Raw genomic sequence first — 23,114 nt, 5'->3', positions numbered from 1 at the left:
CACTTTGTCCACTAGACAGGGCTACCTGGTCCATGAAAATATGTTTTTATATCATAACTTCACTGCTGTAAGGCTCTTAACACAAATCCAGAGAATCTTGCCACTTTCTAGTGATCTGTACCCAGTGGCAGTGCCAAGTGTGGCTGAAAAAGGGTATTGGTGGTGACGGGGATAAATAATCCTACTATAATTTCTATTAGCAACCCCCCTCCCTAATAACTTACTCCTAAACAATAAAGTCATATCAACTGTGAATGAAAGTGTCTTTACTAAAATTGGTTATTGTTACTGTTTTATAAGATACAGTCTAAGTAAGATCAGTGTGATTGCTGTGCAAACCTAGGTTCAGGCCCAGTCCCCTGGCATACTTCCTTCTGCAAGGTTGCCAACCTTATGCCTTTCCTATATAGAAATTCTGGCACTGCAGAGCTTTTAATAAACTGTCCATATGTGAAAGGTATGAAGTGGATAGTTTTCACATGATAAGCTTGGTAGACCACATTAGGCCTTGGTCTTAATGTAAGTAGCCTTCTCTAGAAGACCACACTGTGTAGATCATGGGTAATACTTTATGGAAATGGATTCTTGAGTAATCCCGTGAGATTTTGGAATAAATGGTAATTTAGGAGTAGAAAGGAATAATCTTTGTAACTTCCTTTCCTAGGGAAATAGACAGGTCTCCAATAATTAAGCTTTTATGAAACAATACAAAGGAGTTGATTATTAGCATGGGGATTTGTCCTTATGCTAATAGGATTAAAGTTTAAAAATTGAACAGTGTTTGTTACTTTCAGATATTTATAGGGAATTTGATTGAGGGATCTATTAAACAGAAAAGAAGGCTAAAATTTTACCCAACTGCTTATTTCTTATAAGAAGTAGGAATATTTAGGGAATGAAGAGTAATAAAGAAAGCTGAATGTCTTAGCAAAACTTCACTGCTCATATTAATCTTGTATGTGAAGTCTGTTATATGCTTGTCTTTAAATGAATGACCTTTCAGTGCCAGGGAAGTCAAATATCAAACAGTAAAGCCTTAAGTAATAAGAAAATGCCAGAAGTGAGTTGATATGGTTTAACTCTAGTAGAATTCTAGAGTAAATGTAGTTTGAATAGCAATTCCTTTTGTTGGGGTGCCTGGCTGGCTCAGTCAGAGGAACATGTGACTCTTGATCTCAGGGTCATGAGTTCAAGCCCCATGTTGGGTGTAGAGGTTACTTAAATAAATCTTTTAAAAAATTTTTTTAAAGATTTTATTTATTTATTCATGATAGACATAGAGAGAGAGAGAGAGGCAGAGACACAAGCAGAGAGAGAAGCAGGCTCCATGCTGGGAGCCCAACGTGGGACTCGATTCCGGGACTCCAGGGTCACGCCCTGGGCCAAAGGCAGGCGCTAAACTGCTGAGCCACCTAGGGATCCCCTACTTAAATAAATCTTAATAAAACAAAATAAAGTCGTAAAAGTCCTTTGTTGCTGAAAATATATTTGAACACGTATTTATTTTCTTGCCTTAGAATAACTGAATGAATGTAATTAAATCTTGAGTATAGAATTGAACTACCTTAGGGTAGCCATGGTCAATCTATTTATTGAGCATCTACTATGAAAGGGTACTGTGTCAGCTATGATGGCTGCTAGAGAATAGTAGGACATAGCCACTGCCTTCAAAGAGGATGGACAGTTGAAGCATCAGGGACCACAGAAATGCCAGGTTTGGAGCTCTGAGTTCAGAGGAGCCAAGGTGACTGAACCTGGCAGGGTTGAAGAGACCCAGAGGTGGAAGGCTGAGCAGAATTCAAAGAGGAAGAGAAATTCCTTTAGGTATAGTTAATGCGTAAGCAAAGGCAAAAGGAGGGTAGGCACAAGGCATATTCCAGTGCATAGGGAGGAGATTAAATTGATAGAAATAAGAGATATAGGCAGAGATGACTGCAAGATAGTTGGAAAGATAAGGTGGGCATTAGATTACAAGGGGAATATTATTTTTTCTTCTTTCTCTCTATTATAAAAGTAACATACTTACCAATTAAGCTTAAATGCAAACAAGTGAATAAAGGAAGAGCCTTCCTTTCTATTTTCATTCCTCAAAGTTACTAGAGATTTCTTGTCTCTTGACTAGAGATTGTTCTCCTGCAAAATTTCTTTGCAAACACAAAAATATAGCTCTTTAAAAATAGCAAAAAAAGCAAAAAAGGGATTTCATACCCCATGTTCTGTACTACAACTTGTGTTTTTTGTTTTTCATTTTTAATTTTTTTTGACATTTTTAATTTTTTTAAAGTAATTCCAACATGGGGCTTGAATTTACATTGAGATGAGTTGCACGCTCTACAGACTGAGCCAGACAGGCACCCCTTGTTTATTTGTTTGTTTTTTTAAGTTAAAAAACTTTGAAATCCCTTGGACATCTTTTGGCTCTAAAAGTCTTAGTCCATTTTAATGGCTACATAGTATTTCTTTAATTGTTTAGTATAATTCATGAAGTCACTCTTTGATAGAAGTATAGTTTACAATTTGAGACTGTTGTAAAAAAAAAAAGAAAAAATGATTTTGTGAACATGTATATTGTGAATCACTAGGATTACATTGCTGGGTTCAGGGTAGCTGAATTTTTGATATTACTAAATTGCTGTCCAAAAAAAAGGCATATCAATTTATACTCTAATAACAGATCAAAGGGTGTGTGTTTCTGCACTTTTGCTGACACTGATTTCATCACACTCTTCAATCTCTGCCAAACCGATAAGTGGAAAAAGATACCTAATTGTTTTAATGTACATTTTTAAAACTTGCATTTCTTTAGTAGAATTTGAATCTTTATAGAAACTTCCTGCTTTTATTAGCTTTTGCTAATTTTTCCATTGGATTGCTTGTCTTTTTATTACTGATTTGTATAAGCTCTTTGAATGTTAAACCAGTTAGATCAGATGCTGCAAATAATTTTTCCAGGCTTGTCATTTGTCTTCTGATTTTGTTTTATAAAATAATTTTTCCACAAAGAAGTTTTAAAACTTTTATGTAGTCATAAATTCATGTTTTGGGGTTATTTTGATGGCCTTATTTTTGTATTTAATCTTTGGTCCATCTGGAATGTATTTTGGTGTAAGGAGTGAGGAGCAGTCCATCCATTGCTGTTGTATTTTCCATTGACATCCTGCAGCATCCCCACTTCCCTCTTGTTACCATGCTGCCTTCTTGCTATCCTTGCTGCCACTGTCTGTTGGGCTTTTCTTATGTTCTTTATGAATTATAAAACTCTGAACTCTCTGCCTTTAATCTCATAGCATCTTTAAATCTGCTCTCATACACTGCTAGGACGTACTTTCTAAAGTGTGGATTGGTGATGCTGCTCCTTCGTAGCTCCCCATAGCTTTTAGATAAAGTTCAAACTCCTTACTTTAGCTGACAAATCCCACTGTGATCCACCTCAACCTCTTTCTGCTTTTTGCTCTTTGCTCTAGCTGTAGTTGAGGATTTGCAGCCTGGTGACAAGTCTAGTTATATGAAGGCATCAAAATTACTGTTAAGATTTGCTATGGTTAAATTATACCATTCACCTGCAAAGGATTCACTAGATTACTTTCCAAGTTGCCAGAGGAGGAAGAAGAGGAAAGAAAACATAATGCAACACAGGAAACAGGACCTAGCACAGATTTTCTAAGACCAGTAAGTGGGCAATTCAGATAAGATGTTCACTGGGTTAAATCCAGTACTTAATCATGTCTCCTTTATTTAAAAAAAATTACAAAAGTTAAAAATAAAACAGGAAAATTTATCAAAGGAGACAAGGTTGGGCCTTATATTGAGGAAGTTTGTATAATAAAAGTGATCAAAAATAAATAAAAGTGATCATGAATTTTTTTTGGTCAAATTTATTTAAAACAGAAAACATGAACTGGAATAAATGCATAGAGAAACTGACAGGTCTGAAAGAAGTGAGTAGAACACTAATTACCTCTCAGTCTTTGATTGAGATGGACCAAAAGGTTATACAAAGTAGAGTGAAAGGATTTTGGCCAAAAGGCAAGCTTTAACTTAAAAAAAAAAATGAACAGGCTATTGTGTAAAAAAGAAAACTAGAAATTAATATAAAATTATTTTTAAAAATAAGTTTTTTAGAAGTTTAAGTTCTTTTAAGTTCCTTTGATATGATAGAAAATCATAATGATGCAAACACTGTATGTCAGTGTATGCAACTTGAATTAAAAAACTACACTTTGAAATTAATATCAATCCGTTTCAAACTCCTTTAAAGAACAGAAGATGAGGGAGTACTTTCCAACTCATTTCTTGAGACCAGCATTAAACCTGATATCAAAACAGAAAGAAAACTACAAGAAAGTTATAAGTCAGTATCTTTTTTTAACATAAATGCAGAAATTCTCAAAAAAATATTAGCAAACTGAATTCAACAGTGCATTAAAAGGATTATACACTATGATCCAATGGGAATTATTCCAGGGATGCAAGGATGTTTCAACATATGCAAATCAATCAGTGATAAACCACATTAACAAAATGAAGGATAAAAATCATATGGTAGTCTCAACAGATGTAGAAAAACTTTTGGCAAAATTTAACCTATTCATGAGGAAAACTCTCAACAAACTGGATATAAAGGCAATGTGCCTCAATATAATAAAAGCCATATGTGAAAAGCCCACAGCTAACATCATGTGATGAAAAGCTTTCAGCTAATATCAGGAGCAAGACAAGGACATCCTCTTTCACCATTTTCATTCAATGTAGCATCAGAAATATAGCCAGAGGGGATCCCTTGGTGGCTCAGCAGTTTGGCGCCTACCTTTTGCCTGGGGCGCCATCCTGGAGCCCCAGGATCGAGTCCTGTGTCGGGCTCCCAGTGTGGAGCCTGCTTCTCCCTCCTCCTGTGTCTCTGCCTCTCCCTTTCTCTCTCTATATCTATCATGAATAAATAAATAAAGAAATGAGGCACTCAGATCAGAAAGGAAGAAGTAAATCTGTATGTATTTACAGATAATATGATATTATCTATAGAAAACCCTAGGTGTGCCTGGGTGGCTCAGTCAGTCAAGTGTCTGCCTTTGGCTCAGGTCATGATCCCAGAGTCCTGGGATTGAGCCCCATGTTGGGCTCTCTGCTCAGTGGGGAGCCTGCTTCTCCTTCTCCCCTCCGTTCCCCCTGGCTCCTGTTCTCTCTCTCAAATAAATAAATATAATATTTTTAAAAACTCCTAAAGACTCCATCAAAAACCCATTAGAACTAATAAACAAATTCAGTTAAGGGATACAAATTAATATGCAAAAATTAGTTGTGTTTCTATATATTAACAATAAACTGTTAGAGAAATTAAGAAAACAATCCTATTTACAGTTACACCAATACCTAGGAATAAATTTTACCAAAGAGGTTGAAAGATCTGTACACTGAAAACTACAAGACATTAATGAGAGAAACTGAAGATGTAAATTGATAGATATCTGATGCTCTTGGATTAGAAGAATTAGTATTGTTTAAATGTCCATACTAAAGAAATCTATAGATTCCTTGCAATCCCTCTCAAAATTCCAATGGTATTTTTCACAGAGATAGAAAAAAAATCCTAAAATTTTTATGTAACCACAAAGGACCCCAAATAGTCAAAGCCATATTGAGAAAAAACAAAAAAGCTGGAGACTTCACACTTTCTGATTTCAAACTAAATTACAAAGCTATAATAATAAAAACAGAATGGCATTGGCATGTAAACAGATACATAGACCAATGAAACAAAATAGAGACCTCAGAAATAAACCCATGCATATATGGCCAATTAATTTATGACAAAGGAACAAAGGATAGGGAAAGAATAGTCTCTTCAATAGACTAGGGGGTCTATTGGGGGGGTCACCTGGCTGGCTCAGTCAGTAGAGTGTGTGACTAAGCTGATATCGTCAACGCTGAGGTTCATGAGTTCAGGCCCCACATTAGGTATAGAGACTACTAAAATATATGTATAAACTTAGGGCACCTCAGTGACTCAGCTGGTTAAGCATCTGCTGTTGTTTCAGGTCATGATCCCAGGGTCCTGGGATCAAGCTCCACACTGGGCACTTGGCTCAGTGGGAAATCTACTCTCTCCCTCTCCCTCTGCCCCTACCCATTTGTATTCTCTCTCTCTCTCTCTCAAATTTAAAAATAAATAAACTTAAAAAATGGTATTGGGAAAACCGGATTCCCTTCTTATACTAGACACAAAAATCCACTCAAAAGGAATTGAACCTAAGGTCTAAAACCATAAAACTAGAAGGAAACATAAGGGGTAAGCTCCTTGACGTTGATCTTGGTGATAAATTTTTGGATTTGACACCAAACGTAAAAGCAACAAAATAAAAAACAAGTGGAACTACATCAAACTAAAAAGCTTCTTCATAGCAAAGGAAACCATCAACAAAATGAAAAGGCAGCCTACAGAATGAGAAAAAATATTTGCAAATCACATATCTGGTAAGGGGTTAATGTGCAAAAAATACAAGAAACTCATACAACTCAATAGCAAAGAAACAATCCAATTAAAAAATGGGCAGAGGGACTGAATAGACATTTTTTCCAAAGATCTACAGATAGCCAACAGGTCCATGAAAGGGTGTTCAATTTCGTTAATCGTTAGGGAAATGCAAGTCAAAACCACAGTGAGATGTCACCTCACACTTATTAGAATGACTACAGTACTATAAAAAGGCAAGATACAAGTGCTGGTGAGGCTCTGGAAAAAAGGGAACTCTTGTACCCTGTTGGTGGAAATGTAAATTGGTGCAGCCCTATGGAAAACAGTATGGAGATTCCTCAAAAAATTAAAAATAGAATTGGTATATGATTCAGCAATCCTAATTCTGGGTATATATCCAAAGGAAGTGAAGACAGGATATTGAAGAGATATCTGTACCCCAATGTTCATTGTTCTTACTTGGTGGGGGGAGATAAAAAGATAAGTATGGAAGGTAATGGGTGTATTAATTAACCAAATGGGGGATTTTTTTTTCACAATGTATATATATATTAGATCACAATGTACACTTTAAATATCTTTACAATCTTTATGTCAATTAAACCTTAGTAAAGTTGAAATTTTAAAAAACACATGCTTTGGAGATAAATATATAGCCACAGATGCTTTCATTATTAAATAAGAAGGCCAACAAATAAACTAAGCATTCAATTTTTTTTAAAGAAAAAGAGTTATAAAGCTTAATAGAAGAAATTGTAAAGAAGTAAGAGATAAAATGATTAAATTAGAAAATTTTGAAAAGGACAGAAAACATAAATCCAAAAGATCATGTATCATAGATTGCTTAAGCAGTCTGATTGAGAGGAGAAATACACCTGGGAATGAGAGGCTTTGTAATGAAAAATATGCTTTAGAAACTTTAAATCCTTATGAATAAGTTTAAAAAAAGATGGAGAGGAAAAAGAATGAACCAAGAGTTGGAAAGCCTGGCTAAATTAGTAACAATTGGAAAAAGTCAAATTAACATTGGAGTGGGGTGGGAGGGAAAGGGGTGGATGGTCAATTTAATAGACAACTTTCAAGTAACCACTAATTACAGGGTTGTATAAATTTTTCAAGAGAATGAAAAACCTGAAAAGCTACACAATTAATTTGATGAGGCTGCCTATCTCTGATAAAAGTCTAATAAAACTAGCATTTAAAGAGATGATAGATGAATCTTACATATGAATATAGTTGTGAAAATCCTAAATATAAAAAAACCTCCTATTTTAACAGGCACAAGTACTGTTTCCATTATGACCCAGGGAGATTTACTCCAAGAATATAGAAATGGTTTAGATTAAAATTAAGAACTACTGATTCTGGGAGTACGGTAAAGTAGATGGTAATGATATCCCTCCCAGTATAGCATACTAAGGTATGATGTGTATGTACATTTCAGACATTGGGAGAAATGTAAGGCAATTCCAGTGAGAATCCACAAGAACTAGCCAGCCCTGGAGTCAAAGCCAGGATTCTTTCCTCCCTATGCTACCCCAAATTGGGAGAGATATTACCTTTTAGCTTTGTTCTGGGGAGAGCAGGAAAAAGAACCCTAGCCATGTATTCACAGGGATTTGGGCTCAGAATTCACATCACCACATGTGGTCCTCAGAAAACCCAAGGCAATAATTTAATTAAAATGTTGCCAAGGAGGTAGTCTTTCAGCAAGTAGCAGAAACCAGTGCTCATTCTCTGATGCATTTTTATTTCAGCCTCATAGAATTCCCACAAATGATATTCCAAGCAGCATGAGTTCACCGAAAGTAAAAGAAAAGCCACCACGAGTCAGAGTCAGCTGAGACAAATGGTCAAAGGGGGCAGAGGCTAGAGCTAACAGATACAGAATATGCAATAAATATGTTAGAAAATAAGAATCCTGAGGGATGCCTGGGTGGCTCAGTCAGTTAATGTCCGACTTTTGATTTTGGCTTAGATCCTGATCTCAGAATCCTGGGATTGAGCCCCATGTTGAGCTCCATACCCAGGAGGGAGTCTGCTTGAGACTCTCCCTCTTCCCATAATTGCACGCATGCTCGTGCTCTCTAAAAATAAATAAATCTTAAAAAAAAAAAAAAGAATACTGAAGGTTTGGCAAAGGAGTACACTTTCAGAATTAAATTGGAAAAGGCGGGGGGCAAATAAAACTTCTAGGAAAAAAATGATATTTGCATTTGAAGCCCAATACACTCACATTAAATAGGTTATAGGACACCTGGGTGGCTCAGGCAGTTGAGCATGGTTTCAGCTGAGGTCAGATCTCAGGGTCCTGGGATCAAGCCCTGCATCCAGCTCCACACAAAGTGGGGAGTCTGCTTGAGGATTCTCTCTCTCTCCCTTCGCCCCTCTCCCTACTCGTGCTCTCTCTCTCTCTCTCTCTCTCTCTCAAATAAATAAATAAATACATAAATAGCAAGTTAGACACAGCTAAAAATAGTGAACTGGAAGAAAGATCTGAAGAAATTGCAGAATGTAACAGAGACCTAGGTGGAAAATATAGGTGAGAATATGAGATGTGGAAGACTGAGGAGGTCTAATATGTCCTTAATTGAAATTCTTGGAGGTAACAGAGGCCATGGGGTAGGTGCAGTATTAGAGAAGGTGATGGCTGAAGACATTTCTGGAGCACATGCAAAAAAAAAAAAATCAGTCTTCAGATTTAGGAACCTTAATGAATCCCAAGTAGGAGAAAAATTTAAATCTCCACCTAGACACAACATAGAAAACCTCAGAGTACACATAGTGAAATATCATAAAAAACTGCTGTAGAGAAAATATTACCTACAAGGTAATAGCAGTTAGATTGTCAATTGTTTGCCAATGGCAATATTAAGATGCAGATGAATATTAACATCATATTAGAATTCTGTTTTTGACAAATACCTCTTAACAAATTATGTTCAACAAAGGGCAAAATAAAGTTGTTTTTTTTTTAATTCGGGAAAGCTATATGATTATCTTTAGTGCTGAGAAGACTAATTCAATGCCTACTACTTACTTAAAAATGAAAACCAAATAAACCAGAAATAAATTATGAACTCTTTGAGCATAGAGACCTGTTCATCACATAATCATATACATAGAAGGCACTCAATAACAATTTGCATAAATGGCCTTCCTTTGGTGCAAGAGTGGCTATCTACCAGATAGGCAGCTATCATGGATGATAGTAAAATGTTATAGGGATTCCCTATTAAAGTGTAGAGGAAAAAGTGGGTACCCAATATTGCCACTGTTGTCTAATGTTGTACCTAAAATTCTATTCAAGAGAAAGAAATGATGACTATGGAAGGAAAACATTACTAATTTTTAAATCAATGCCATTTCCTATTCATACAACAGAAATTAATCACCTGGAAAACTATGAGAAGTAATATAAAGAGATTTGACCCAGAAGAAATAAGACATATTTCCTATCCACGAGCTTGAGCAGCATCTTTCCTTAGGTTTTTGTTCAAAATTAAAAATATGTAATTATGTTGGTTCAGTGTTGTAAATATACTAGATACATGAAGAAGAATCTGAGTGGTTCCTTCCTTCGTGTTGAGTGGTAAACAAGGTGGTGTACCTGTAACTGACTGTTAGCTATAATGGGTATAAAGGAATGACTTTTCAATTTTATCTGAGCATCATAGTGGGGGGTGAGAAAGAGCCATAAAATGCATCCTAGGTGAAGTGATCCTTAAATTCAGTCCAAATTCATGACTAAAGGCCAAATTTTATTTTATTTTATTTTTATTTTATTTTTTTTTTTAAAGGCCAAATTTTAAAGAAAAGATCCTTAATGTGAATTGTTCTCCTCAAATAGGTAATTCATGTGGCCATCTTTATATTTCACAACTAGATTGAAAGATGGTCAAAGCAGAAAATCCATCACTTGACAGATTGTGTTATAAAGCAAGATCAGGAAGCTTTTATTTTTGAGAGTTAATCATACTGAGTGCTTATATAGACCTAATTTATAAAGAGATGTCTGAAGAAGTCTGTTCAGTTCTAATCCGATTTTCCTAATAGGTTTAGTGTGTACAGTAGTTGACAATGGCCTGCTATTAATTAACAAATAGTCTTTTTATTTTTAACTTGAACTTTAAGCTCTGATTAAACAATATGATTAATTAGAACACTTGACACTTGGCCTAAAATTGATGACTTGGGAGCTCTAAAATCATTTGTGTTTTTCCTAAGTGAATATTCATATAATTCTCTATGTCTTTGGGAACATGGAAAGTACCATTCTGTGTCATGTTTGGTGGTGTCCTCGAGACCCTCCCTTCTTCTTATTTCCATGTAGTTTTTGTATCTTTCCACCTCTTAGAAGCATTAATCTCTTGCCCATACCCTATAATTGCTTCATTAGAGTCCTTTTGGTCTTTTGAGGAAGTCTTACCAATTCCACTTCAAACAAATTTATGTTTAACTAAAACGATTCTTTCTTTTCTAGGATTGTAGAAATCTATAGTAGACGATTACAAGGTAAGCTTTTAAACAGTTATTTACAGAAAAACTTTTTTTTCTTAAGGAAAAAGTACTTTTTATTTGTTTTTTAAAGATTTTATTTATTCATGAGAGAGACACACAGAGAGAGAGGCAGAGACACAGGCAGAGGGAGAAGCAGGTCCCATGCAGGGAGCCCGACGCGGGACTTGATCCCGGGTCTCCAGGATCACACCCCAGGCTGCAGGCAGCGCTAAACTGCTGTGCCACCGGGGCTGCCCACTTTTTGGTTGTTCTTATCACAAGTGTAATACATATGACTTACCAGTCAAAACCTCATAGGGATATAACACAGAAAGGGGAAGTCTGCAGTGTTTCCAGCCTCCAGAAAAATCATTGTTGTATTTGCACATTCCTTCATATTTTGTGCATCTACCAACATTTTAAGATAAATTTATTATATTTTTTAAATGGACTCATATTGTATGTAATGGGCTTCACTTTCCCCCCTATATTTTTCTTTCACTCAACAGATCAAACATTTTTTCCCACATGCATGTAACTATTTCATTCATTTTGCTGACTGTTTAGCATTCCGTTACATGGCTGTGCTGTGGCTTGATTTAACCAATCCCTGCTCTAATAGATATTTGAAAATTTTGCCAGTTTTCAAATAGAACACTCTCAATATGTTTTCAAAGAAGTTGTTTATTCAGCACAGAGACTGCATTGTTTAGATAGTTGGTTTTCAGCTTTACATACAATTCAATAATTGGATCATAGTGCCTTTGTTAATCCTGTTGCGAACAACTTATTCATTTGCATAGAGGTGCTTGTTACCAGCATTCTTTTGATCTTACTGCACACCTGAGAGACAGTGTCTTTTTTTTTTTTTTTTTTAAAGATTTTATTTATTCATGAGAGACACACAGGCAGAGACACAGGCAGAGGGAGAAGCAGGCTCCATGCAGGGAGCCCGATGTGGGACTCGATCCCGGGACTCCAGGATCACACCCTGGGCTGAAGGCAGGCGCTAAACTGCTGAGCCACCCAGGGATCTCCCGACAGTTGTCATTCTTATCCATTCCCTGCAGTGGTGCTGGACGCTCTTCAGTACTTGTTCTGCAGGTGAGGGCATTGAACAGCAGCCTCCTGTGGCCCAGGCAGCAGACAAAGCAAACCAGTAAAAACTGGTGTGTCTTGGTTCTGAAGCCTCACAGAAGTCTGCCTTTTAAGATTTCAAATGTTCTAAAGACAACAAATATTCTAAACACAGTTGTTTGTGTCAGACTCTTAAACTGAGCTTCTTGTCACCCCCACAGTTCAAGAGCGCCTTACGAAACAGATTGCCGTAGCAATCACAGAAGCCTTGCGGCCTGCTGGAGTCGGGGTGGTGGTTGAAGCAACGTAAGTCCATATTTGCCTTAATAATGTCATTGTACACTGGAATGCTATTTAGTGCCGCTCTGTTTTTATAGCACCAGGTGATGCCACATAATTGATACTGTCATGTTTTCTGTCTCTGACCTAAAGCTTTTTTACCTCTTTCATTTACTGTGTTGCTGATATAGGAACCAGAGTATGTATGGAGACTGGTTTTGTTTTGGTTTGGGTGGGTATTGTGGAGGTGTAAGGAGTCATCAGATTATAGGTAGTGGTTTGTGCAACCAGTAACATTTTATGTCTTCTCTTGAAGTCTTCTTTAGCTCTTTGTTACTCCAAGCAGTCTTTTCCTAGTATTTTGTCACCCGTTTTAAAAAATGGTGCTAAAACTGGCTATTAAGGGCACTTGAAGACACTTCTTTAAGTTAGAATGAATTATGAGAATTGCACACATCTCATCCATTCTTCTGACATGGCCTGGGCTCTGTGCTGTGCATGCTGTCCAGCTTCACCAGTTGCTTAAGCTCACTGTGGTCACTGTTCTCTAGATTCTACATAGTAAGACCAGCGTAATTCAGTATTTCTCCAAATCCCAAAGCTAACGTTGTGTTGCTTTAATCCTAAAGATGGAGCAAATGAAAATTCTGAATTTCCTTTTATCCAGAAGCTGTTTTATCTCTGTGGACCCCTTGTATTATTTTCACATAGGAAGAAAATTCCCTTTTTTTCCTCTTCTGCTAGGTGCATCAATGATTCAAACATTGTTAAGAATAAGAGCTATATGACTAAGAAATGTAAATAAAAGTTCTAAGTCACTTTTGTCTAAGAAGTGATATTTTGGATCCAGTTGGTAGCTGTAAACTCAGTATAATCAGATTTAATTTTTTGGCCTGCTTTTTCCTTTAAAAACCAAACCAGCAACTGTCTATTCCTTTAAGCCATCTTTGTTGTCTTGTTTTGTAGACACATGTGTATGGTAATGCGAGGGGTACAGAAAATGAACAGCAAAACTGTGACCAGCACGATGTTGGGTGTGTTCCGGGAAGATCCAAAGACTCGGGAAGAGTTTCTAACTCTGATTAAGAGCTGAACTTCTGCATGTGTCGTGTGGTTTGCAGGTTATACCACTAAGTAGCATTGTTTGTCTGGTCTCTATTGTACATTCCATTTTCAATTGTTACAGATGTGAACTTTATTCCTTGTTACTAGTTGTGTTTAATAATTATTTATAGCATATCAAATAAAAATAATTAATAAAGGGGTGAGCCCTCTACTTTCTTCTTGCCACCTTTTAGTGGTAACTTTCAAAGAAACTGCCCATAGTGTAAGTTACATGCACAAAACCACTGCCATTCACATAACCTTGAGGGTGCTGGAATAGAAGAAAAACTCAAGTATTTTGTTCAAATACTATGGTAATTGGGTTCATAAACATAGGAATGTTGGGAATGGGGGGAAAAGCTAAGGCCAATATACTGTTTTTTCCCCTCCCCAAACAAACATGGTATAGTGCTTAAAATATTTTTGTACAGTATGCAGGATTGCTCTGCAAACTCAAAGTCCAACAGGCTCCACTTTAATCACATTTATTAAACTGCCAGGGCACTTTATTTTTTATATATTTATTTTTTAACTATCCAATTGTAATAGTCACCAAAAGAAGGTGGTGGAATATCTATGTTTTTGATTTTGTGAGTTAAAAAGGCACATTTCTACTTTCTATTCTTTTTAAAATTCAAGTACAGGGACTTAGTTCCTATTGTTTATGAGTGTATTCTCATGTCAACATACAGAGACTTAGACACTTAACTCTCTGTACCTTGATGAGAATATCACCCTACTACTTATAGATACCTTTGCCTTTTTTTAAAAGCCATTATTTTATGAGACTTAAGTATTGACCCTGCAAATAAGTCGTCCTCACAGTTTTGTCTTAGAAGTTTCTTACAGCTTACATTGTGTATTCCTTGTAGATGCCTCAAAAAATTTTTTTAAATCTTACCAAATGTTTTCTAAGTAATATTTCCAGAAACTTTTAAGAATGTCCATCATTTTCAGGTCTGCAGAACCATATCTTCTGTGAAAATGAAAGCATGCAGAATGAACTAACTGTGGCATTGTGAGTGATATCCAGTGTTTCATGAAAGCTGCATTGTTGGTGTCTGTGAAAATGCACTGTGATTTTCTGGTATTACTGGAAAATATTGGAAGTCCCCATACTGGTTCCTTTTGTGGTCCGTGTGGGTCTTGTCTTCAGTGTAACTGTTCAAATGGTATATAGGTCTTTTTGTCCAGGAAGCTGTTGCCTTATTAATGACTACTTAAAATTTCCTCCATTGGGGCAGTGTGGGACAAATTAAAACAACAAACAAAAACACCCAACTCCCGTGCAAAAACAAAACCACAGTCATTCCATGGGAAAGTCTCTTATCTGGTTGACATTGTGGTCTTCAAATTTATCCCATTACCTTAAGTAGAACTAACTACAGTGATTACTTTAACTTTGGTAGTCTTGTCTTTGCCACTTTGATGTCATTTGACTTATGATGGGACAAGGTGGCAGAAGTGCTGTTTTTTTTTTTTTTTAAATCTTCTATTTCCTATATTTTTCTATATTTGGAGCTTCTAAAGTACAGTGGTAATTTATTTTGAGTTCCTTTTAAAAATCTAATCTGATATAAACATTATCCTGCTTAATAGTTAGACATTTAGAAGTAGAATTAAACACTCAGCTAATGTTTGGTATTTTAAAGTAAAAACAGGGCAACCCGGGCAGCCCGGGTGGCTCAGCGGTTTAGCGCCGCTTTCAGCCCACTGCGTGATCCTGGAGTCCCGGGATCAAGTCCCATGTCAGGCTCCCTGTCTGGAGCCTGCTTCTCCCTCTGCCTGTGTTTCTGCCTCTCTCTCTCTCTCTCTCTCTCTCTCCCCACTTCCCTCTCTCTCTCTCTCCTCTCTGTGTATTCTCATGAATAAATAAACAAAATTAAAAAAAAAAAACAAAAAAAAAACAGGGCAACCCTAGTGGCTCAGCGGTTTAGCGCCGCCTTGAGCCCAGGGTGTGATCCTGGAGACCGGGGATGGAGTCCCACGTTGGGCTCCCTGCATGGAGCCTGCTTCTCCCTCTGCTTGTGTCTCTGCCTCTCTCTCTGTGTGTCTGTCATGAATAAATAAATAAAATCTTAAAAAAAAAAAGTAAAAACAGATGTGACTTGGAGGACCAAAGAAATTGTTAGCTATAAATTCATCTTTTTGAGATCAATTGTATTTCCTTTTTAATGAGTCTGTGTTCTAACATTGTCTGGAAGTGTTCTCATAAAAGTCTAATGTATCTACAGACTGTTGTCTTATTGGTAAATGTGAAGTAATAACTGTGTCTGTTTTACTCTAGTCTGTAGTACTTCAAAATTACCTTTTCATATCCACAGCCTTGAGTCCATTTGGGGGATTTTTAAGAATTTGATGCATTTAAGTATACTGTTTAATAATTAAATTGTTTGAATTTTATGTGTGTATCTGTTCCTGAAGTTGGCTCTATTGAAGTTATTAAAGTGTTAAACTTAGTTTCTTGTGAAAGTAGTTTCTTTTTGAACCACTTGTGTAAATATACCAAAAAATTAGATTATTTTATTTGTATTCTCTTTTACCAAAGATACACATCATAAGGGCTTCCCTCAGTCATCAAACTATTAGACTATAAATTCCAGTGGCAGTACAAATTAACCTGGGGTCCTCCATCTTCCTTTGGTATTTGGTTTGGGTGTACTGTCTTCACCCTCTGGCTGGTAAGGGAAGGGGAGGTTTGGGGTAAGAGTGAGGAATCTGAGTGCTGCTCATGTCTCTGTTGTTCTAAATCTAAGTTTAGGAAGCTGCAGCCTCCTGAGAGCTGGCACTGTTTCCATGTAGGAGCTATTGGAGAAGGAAGAGCAGGCTGGGGAAGAGAGCTGGGTGGTACAGGGAGTGGAAGGGTGTTTCCCTTCTTCTAGGGAAGAGCCCTGGACAAAATTCTGAGTCCATGCAAAGGTTTTGCTGCCTCTTTTCTTCTTGCCTGGTGACCTCATCATTCCTCCTTTGGGGTGTTCTTCTCCCCATTCTCTGCTCTACCTAGGCAGAGGCCCCTGCCCTCATTGTGTCAGTGTGCCCAGGTTTTGGGTCTCTGGAGTCGCCTGATGCTCCTTGAAGGACTTTGTAGACTGTTAGATAGTGAATCTAGTCACTCAAACTAGGAATGCCTGTCGAATACAACATTCCTAAAACCAAATTCCTAGGTGTCAGTAAAGCAATGAGCTGCTCAACAAAGCCCAAGTTGCTGCTCCTGAGTTTTTTCACTAAAGATTGGACAAGTTCCTCGTTTTGTCACTTGGTGGAAGAGCAGTTGCAAACACTAAAGGTTTTAGAGAATGTCATCCACAGAGAACATCTAAGTTCACCATGAGGGGTCTGGGTCCTCTTGCTGATGGCGAGAAGGAGTCTCATTAGATGAGTTCAAGGCCAAATATAGACACCCAATAGCCCTAACCCTCCCAGAGTCACTTGCTTTATTTTAGTCTTTATTATGGGAAAAAAAACATATACAACAGTAGACAGTACATAATTAGCTGACCCCCCATGTACCTATCACCCAGCTTTAATAAGTCTCAATTCATGGCCGTCTTTATTCCCTCATATCTCCCATCCCCACTGGATTATTACAAAGCAAATTCCAGATGATTTCATCCATAAAATATTTCAGGTTATCTAAATGGAGAGGAATCACATAAAAAACCCATTCACTATCACACAAAAAATTAATGCTTTATTTATCAGATACCCAGTCAGCATTCAGTTTTTCCCTAACCGATTCTTGGTTTCGGTTCAGGTTGTGATCTTAGGGTCATGAGATTGAGTCCCATGTTGGGTTCCACACTCAGCGGGGACTCTGCCTGAGATTTTCTTTCTCCCTCTCCTTCTGCCCTTCCCCCACTCACACTCTCTCTAAAATAAATATATAAATCTTTTAAAAATCCACATAAAATTTACTATCCTAACCATTTTTAAGTGTACAGATAAACTATACATTGTCACCTCACAGATCAAATTTTTTCATCTTATGAAACTAAAACCTTATATCCATTGAACTCTTTTCCCCCCTCTCCCTCCAGCACCCAGAAGGTAATCACCATTCTACCTTCTATTTCTGAGTTTGATAACTTTAGAGTTCTCCTATAAGTAGAATCATGCAGTATTTATCTTTTTGTGACTGGCTTATTTTCACTTAGCATAATGTTCTCAAGACTCATTCATGTTGTAGCATATGACAGGATCTTCTTCTGTTTAAAGGTTGAATAATATTCCACTCTATGTATATACTACATTTTTAAAATTTATTAATCTATTGATGGGTATTTAGATTGCTTCCACCTCTTGGGTATTGTGAATAATACTGCAATGAATATAGGTGTGCAAATTATCTCCTTGAGACCTGTTTTCAATTCTTTTGGATATAAACCCAGAAGTGGGATTACAGAATTTCTATATTTTCTATATATGATAATTCCTTACAATTTTTTGAGGAACCTCCATTCTGTTTTCCACAGTGGCTGTACCATTTTACATTCCTACCAACAGTGCACCAAGTATTCCAATTTTTTCACATTCTTGCCAAAACTTGTTATTTTCCAACTTTTTAAAATCATGGCCAACCTAAGGGGCATGCAGTAATAGTTCATTGTGGTTTGGATTTGCATTTCCCTGATAATTAGTGATGTTGAGCATCTTTTCATTTGCATATAGACCATTTGTATATCTTCTTTAGAGAAAAGTCTATTTAAGTCCTTTGCCCATTTTTTAATCAGATTATGTATTTTTTGTTGTTGAGTTGTGGGAGCTCTTTTTAACCCTTTATCAGATAAATAGTTTGCAAGTATTTTCTCCCATCTTATAGATTGCCTTTTTACTCTCTTAATTGTTTCCTTCGCTGCACGGAAGTTTGATGTAGTCCCATTTGTCTACTTTTGCTTTTGTTGCCTATGCCTTTGGCATCATATCCAAGAAATCACTGTCCATTCCAATGTTGTGGAGATTTCCCTCTATGTTTTTCTCTAGGAGTTTTAAAGTTTTAGTTCTTACATTTAGATCTTTAATCCATTTTTAGTTAATTTTTGTGTATGGTATAAGGTAAGTGTCCAACTTCATTCTTTTGCATGTGGATGTCCAGTTTTCCCACCATCTGCTGAAGAGATTCTCTTTCCCTATTGCGTAGCGTTGGTACCTTTGTCAAAAATATTTGATCATATACATTCAGATTTATTTCTGGGCTGTCTATTCTGTTTCATTGGTCTACACGTCTTTATACTACAACTACATTATTTTGATTGTTGTAGTTTTGTAATATGTTTTGAAATCAGAAAGTGTGAGGCCTCCAGCTTTGTTTTCCTTTCTCAAAATTGTTTTGGCTGTTCAGAGTCCTTTGAGATTCCATTTGAATCTATTTCTGCAAAAGAAAGGCTGTTGGGATTGCATTGAATGCAGATTGTTTTGGGTAGTATGAATATTTTAATAATATTCAGTCTTATAATTAATGAACATATTTTTCCATTTATTTATATTTTTAATTTCTTTAATTTTGGTTTTTTTTTTGTATATTTTTTATTGGAGTTCGATTTGCCAACATATAATTTTGGTTTTATAGTTTTCACTGGATAGGTCTTTCCCTACATTGGTTAAGTTTATTTCTAAATATTTTATTTCATCTTGTTTTATTTTATTTTATTTTATTTTATTTTTTAACAGACTTTATTAGAACAATATTAGGTTCATAGTAAAATTGAGTGCATGATACAGAGATTTCTCATATACTTCTTGCCCCACACATATGTAGACCCCCCAGTTATCATCACCCCCCACCAGAGTGATGCATTTGGTACAATTGATGAGCCTACATTGACACATTGTAGCCATCCAAAGTCCATAGTTTACATTAGGTTTCATTCTTGGTGTTGTACCTTCTGTTGGTTTGGACAATATAATAATACAGTACAATAATGTGTATCCACCATTACATTGTCATATAGAGTAGTTTTGCTGCCCTAAATATCATCTGTGCTCCATCTATTCATCAGCTATTTTATTCTTTTTGATGCAATTGTAAATAGAATTTTCTTAATTTCTTCGTTTATTGGTTAACATGTTTCTTAGTCTGTTTAAAGTTGTAGATTCACCTCTTTCTCCCTTTCTTTCATACTTTCCTTACAATTTATGTGGTCATTTGCTTTTGGAGAAGCCCTTTGTGCACCCCACGAAATGTCAACTTTTGGGATGTCTGTGGCTGTCCAAATGAAGAGATACTTCAGCTGAGCAGAGGAAAAAGGGTTGCTCTTTTCTACAACATTCCTTCATGCCCTTAAACTCCTATTCCTAAGATAGCCTAGGTCAGCCTGCACTGCTCAGCCTTCAACTTGGACATGGCTCTTTTTAGTTTTATATCCTCCCAGGTATGGAACAGAGTTTATTCCTTTTTGGGGGTGGGTTGGGGTGGAGTGTCTTTCCTTTCTGGATAGGCTTCAGTTTTAAAACATCTACCTCATGACTTCCTTGGCTTCAGTGTTGTGGGTTCCTTGGCTACCAAGATTTTGGTTAAGGTGGAAGGGTTGTTGTTATAGGGCTGGAAATAGTGAAGTCTCCCAAGCCTTGGCATCTCCTTGAGGGCTGATCCCTGGGAAATTCTGAGGTTTGGGTTGGATGGTAGGTGTGTTTGCTTGCCTGACTGCAGTTACATTTTTATGGCCCTCTGAGTAATGATACCAGGCAGGTTCTGGCTGACTGGGGTGGAGAAGGAAGTGACACATCAGGTCTCATATGTAAGCAGCTTCTTTTATTCTCTCCCTAATGATGTAGTTAGGACTTGCTTGCAATTCTTGTTGGGAGAACTGCTAGCACATGCTTTACACAGCCCTAATACACTCATCTGCTTTTCCTCTTATTTCTACATTCTCCTGTTTGGTTTGAGCAATGTGTCCACAACTCTGACCTTTTGAGAAATCCTTTAACTTCTGGAACTGACTGTGCTGCCCAGAAAGACGTGGTTTGGCTGTTAGTACAGAGAAGGTTGTGTTAAGGGAGTCCTGTGATGAAATGCCTGGGCATATATGAAAACTTCCTCTGAGGCCGTCACACTTAGGCTTTGTTGATTTTCTCCTGATTTTAGGATGAGTATCTTCTTCCTCCTTTTTTCTGGACTTTTTCTTATTTGAAAATGTGCTGAATGGCTAGATAAATGGGATATTTTTCTTTCTAATTTGTCTTCTTGTGGGGTTTCCCATTATATGTAATGATACTAATTTTTTAGTCCTATTCTATCTTGACTGGTAAATTTCTTTATGGGGATTTTTCTCTTTGCAGAGCTGTTCACTTCTAAAACCTAGGGATAAACTGAGAAGCCAGTAAATAAAAAAATTAGTTTAAAACAACTAGCAGGGACCACAGGGTTATTTCATATTGGTCATTTGGAAAGTCATGTTAACCAAGGACGACTAGGGCACCTAGGTGGCTCAGTGGTTGAGGGTCTGCCTTTGGCTCAGGGTGTGATCCCAGGGTCCTGGGATCGAGTCCCACATCGGGCTCCATGCAGGGAGCCTGCTTCTTTCTCTACCTATGTCTCTGCCTCTCATGAGTAAATAAAATCTTTAAAAATGTATACAACAACAAACAAGAAAACCAAGGACAACTAATCACAGAACAAAATTTCTCATTTCTGAGTTGTAAGTTGTAAGTCTAAAAGTCGGTTCACCTGTGAGCTAAGAGCATTAGAACTTGAAGTCCTTATTCAAATCTTATTTGACCTTCTCCTGCTTAGCAGTTGTCAAAATCACTTCATAATGAAGGGGTAGGAGGAGAGTGACTTCCTATGTCAGTGCTTGGATATTTGTTAGCAGTTTCCATATAAACTTGATATTTAGAAAATAATTATAAAATAAAAAGGGTCTTATACATTTTAAGGTATAGATAGGTTAACAAATTATCATGGCCTTTTAAAATAGAACGCTATATAAAAATTAAAATTGAGGTTAAATACTGAGTCCTGGGAACTGATCATTTATGTTTCTTGCCTTTTAGTTTTTTGGAGATGGAAGATAAATTTTCCAGATTTAACATTGTGTGTATATGTGCACATGTGCATGTGTGCCGAATGTTAAATCTGGAAAAGTTGTTATAAGGTGTTTTTTTAAAATGGGGTATAGTAAACTTTCAATACTACTTCCCACAATATTATTTTCTCAATAGTTTTTTGAGTAAAGAAGATTTCTCTTTTATCAGTGAGCGAATTTGGGCTCCAGGAGTTTTAAATGTCTTGCATCGTTGCCACTGGATTAAAGAGCAGAGGTTCCTATCTTGACTCTCCATCTGTTGGTCTTTCTTTTCTTTAAGATTCTTTTTTAATTTATTCATGAGAGACACAGACTGAGAGAGAGGCAGAGACATAGGCAGAGGGAGAAGCGGGCTCCCCGCAGGGAGCCTGATGTGGGACTCGATCCTGGATCCCGGGATCATGACCTGAGCCGGAGGCAGGCTCCCAACCGCTGAGCCACCCAGGCATCCCTCTGTTGGTCTTTCTATTAACCGGTGGACCCAGGCTATTAGATTACTTTTAGCTCATCGTTGCAGCTGGTTAATCTTTTCCAGTTGACGTCTGTAACTCTGAGCTCCTATTGTTTTGAATTGGAATCAGATTTTTGCAGATGTCTACAATTGGCTTAACCTTTGAACTCAAAAGTGCTGGGGGTAGGGAGTAATTTTAGGATAGGGGTGTGAATTAGCCATCTGTATAATTCCATCTGGTCATACAGTCTTAAATGCTCACATTAAAAAAATTATTTATACTGGTAACACATGAACTTAGCACAAAATTCAAACAGCACAAAATGATATTAAGGAAAAGCTTACCTTTACTTCTGCCCTTGAGTTAGGCAAGGGACGGTTAACACCAGAGATATTTCATGAAATGCTTTACTATTATTGCCAATTGAAAACCCTTCTTTCTTCCCTGTAGGCTGACTGTACTTCTAACGGTAAAATGGGTGAGTGGTTTCTGTAACCATCAGAATGTATGATCCATTAAGATTGTTATTTGTAGTGTTTTTCTTAGATCAACACTAGATGCTTTCTTGGAAAACTTTTTAGCAAAAACTGCTGCCAAAAAATTTGTCCACTTTACAGAAATTTGGCCACTTTAGCAAAGAAAAGTACTTTTGATGAGCTGTTTTAAAGCAGAGGCTTTAAAATTTTTTTTTTCACTTTCACCATTTTTGAATAGCATTCATATGCATAAAATTTTAAAAGCATGAAAGGATATACAGTGAAAAGTCTCTCCTGTCCCCACTCACTCAGTTCCTCCCCCCATATAATTCCAAAAATATTTAAAGCACATATAAGCGAATTCATATACACATAGAATTATTCCTATATTATATATATGTTTGCTTATTTTAATCAGAGATTCTTGACCATGTATGCCCATCAGAATCACCTGGGAACTGTTAGATATTACATGTGCCTGTACCCTATGAAGACTTATTTGGTATTTGTTTTCTGAAAAAAAAAAAAAAAATGCTCTTGGTTATTCTGGTGGGCTTCTCTGGTTGAGAACCACTAGCCTAAGATAGAACTATTTAGACCCCTGGGGTGTGTCAGGAAGCCATTGGGCCCAAGTCCAGGTGATTTGGGCATGGGAACAGCTGCATGGATCACTCTGTGAGCTGTGAGCAATCAGTTCCACCATCCATGGTTAAGGGCATCTGCAACCACTCAGCTG

The 23,114-nt window shown here is 36.9% G+C and overlaps 1 protein-coding gene across 2 annotated transcripts in view; it reads left to right on the top strand.

The window, feature by feature from the left end:
* GCH1 (GTP cyclohydrolase 1) overlaps window positions 1-13,586 on the top strand; it is a 50,667-nt gene extending 37,081 nt beyond the window's left edge. The window contains exons 4-6 of one of the 2 annotated variants that reach the window (XM_072838644.1): window positions 10,953-10,984; window positions 12,268-12,352; window positions 13,292-13,586. In XM_072838644.1, coding sequence (XP_072694745.1) covers window positions 10,953-10,984; window positions 12,268-12,352; window positions 13,292-13,418 — 244 coding nt within the window. In that variant the 3' untranslated portion in view covers window positions 13,419-13,586. Of the gene's footprint in view, window positions 1-1,274; window positions 10,265-10,952; window positions 10,985-12,267; window positions 12,353-13,291 lie in introns of those variants that run through there. The other variant, XM_072838645.1, reaches the window with a different exon arrangement.
* The last annotated feature ends 9,528 nt before the right edge of the window (window positions 13,587-23,114 follow it).

Source organism: Canis lupus, chromosome 9 (genome assembly GCF_048164855.1).
Source record: "Canis lupus baileyi chromosome 9, mCanLup2.hap1, whole genome shotgun sequence".
NCBI lineage: Eukaryota > Metazoa > Chordata > Mammalia > Carnivora > Canidae > Canis > Canis lupus.
The sequence above is the reverse complement of the archived record's forward strand: the minus strand, read 5'-3'. Positions and strand labels throughout refer to the sequence as shown.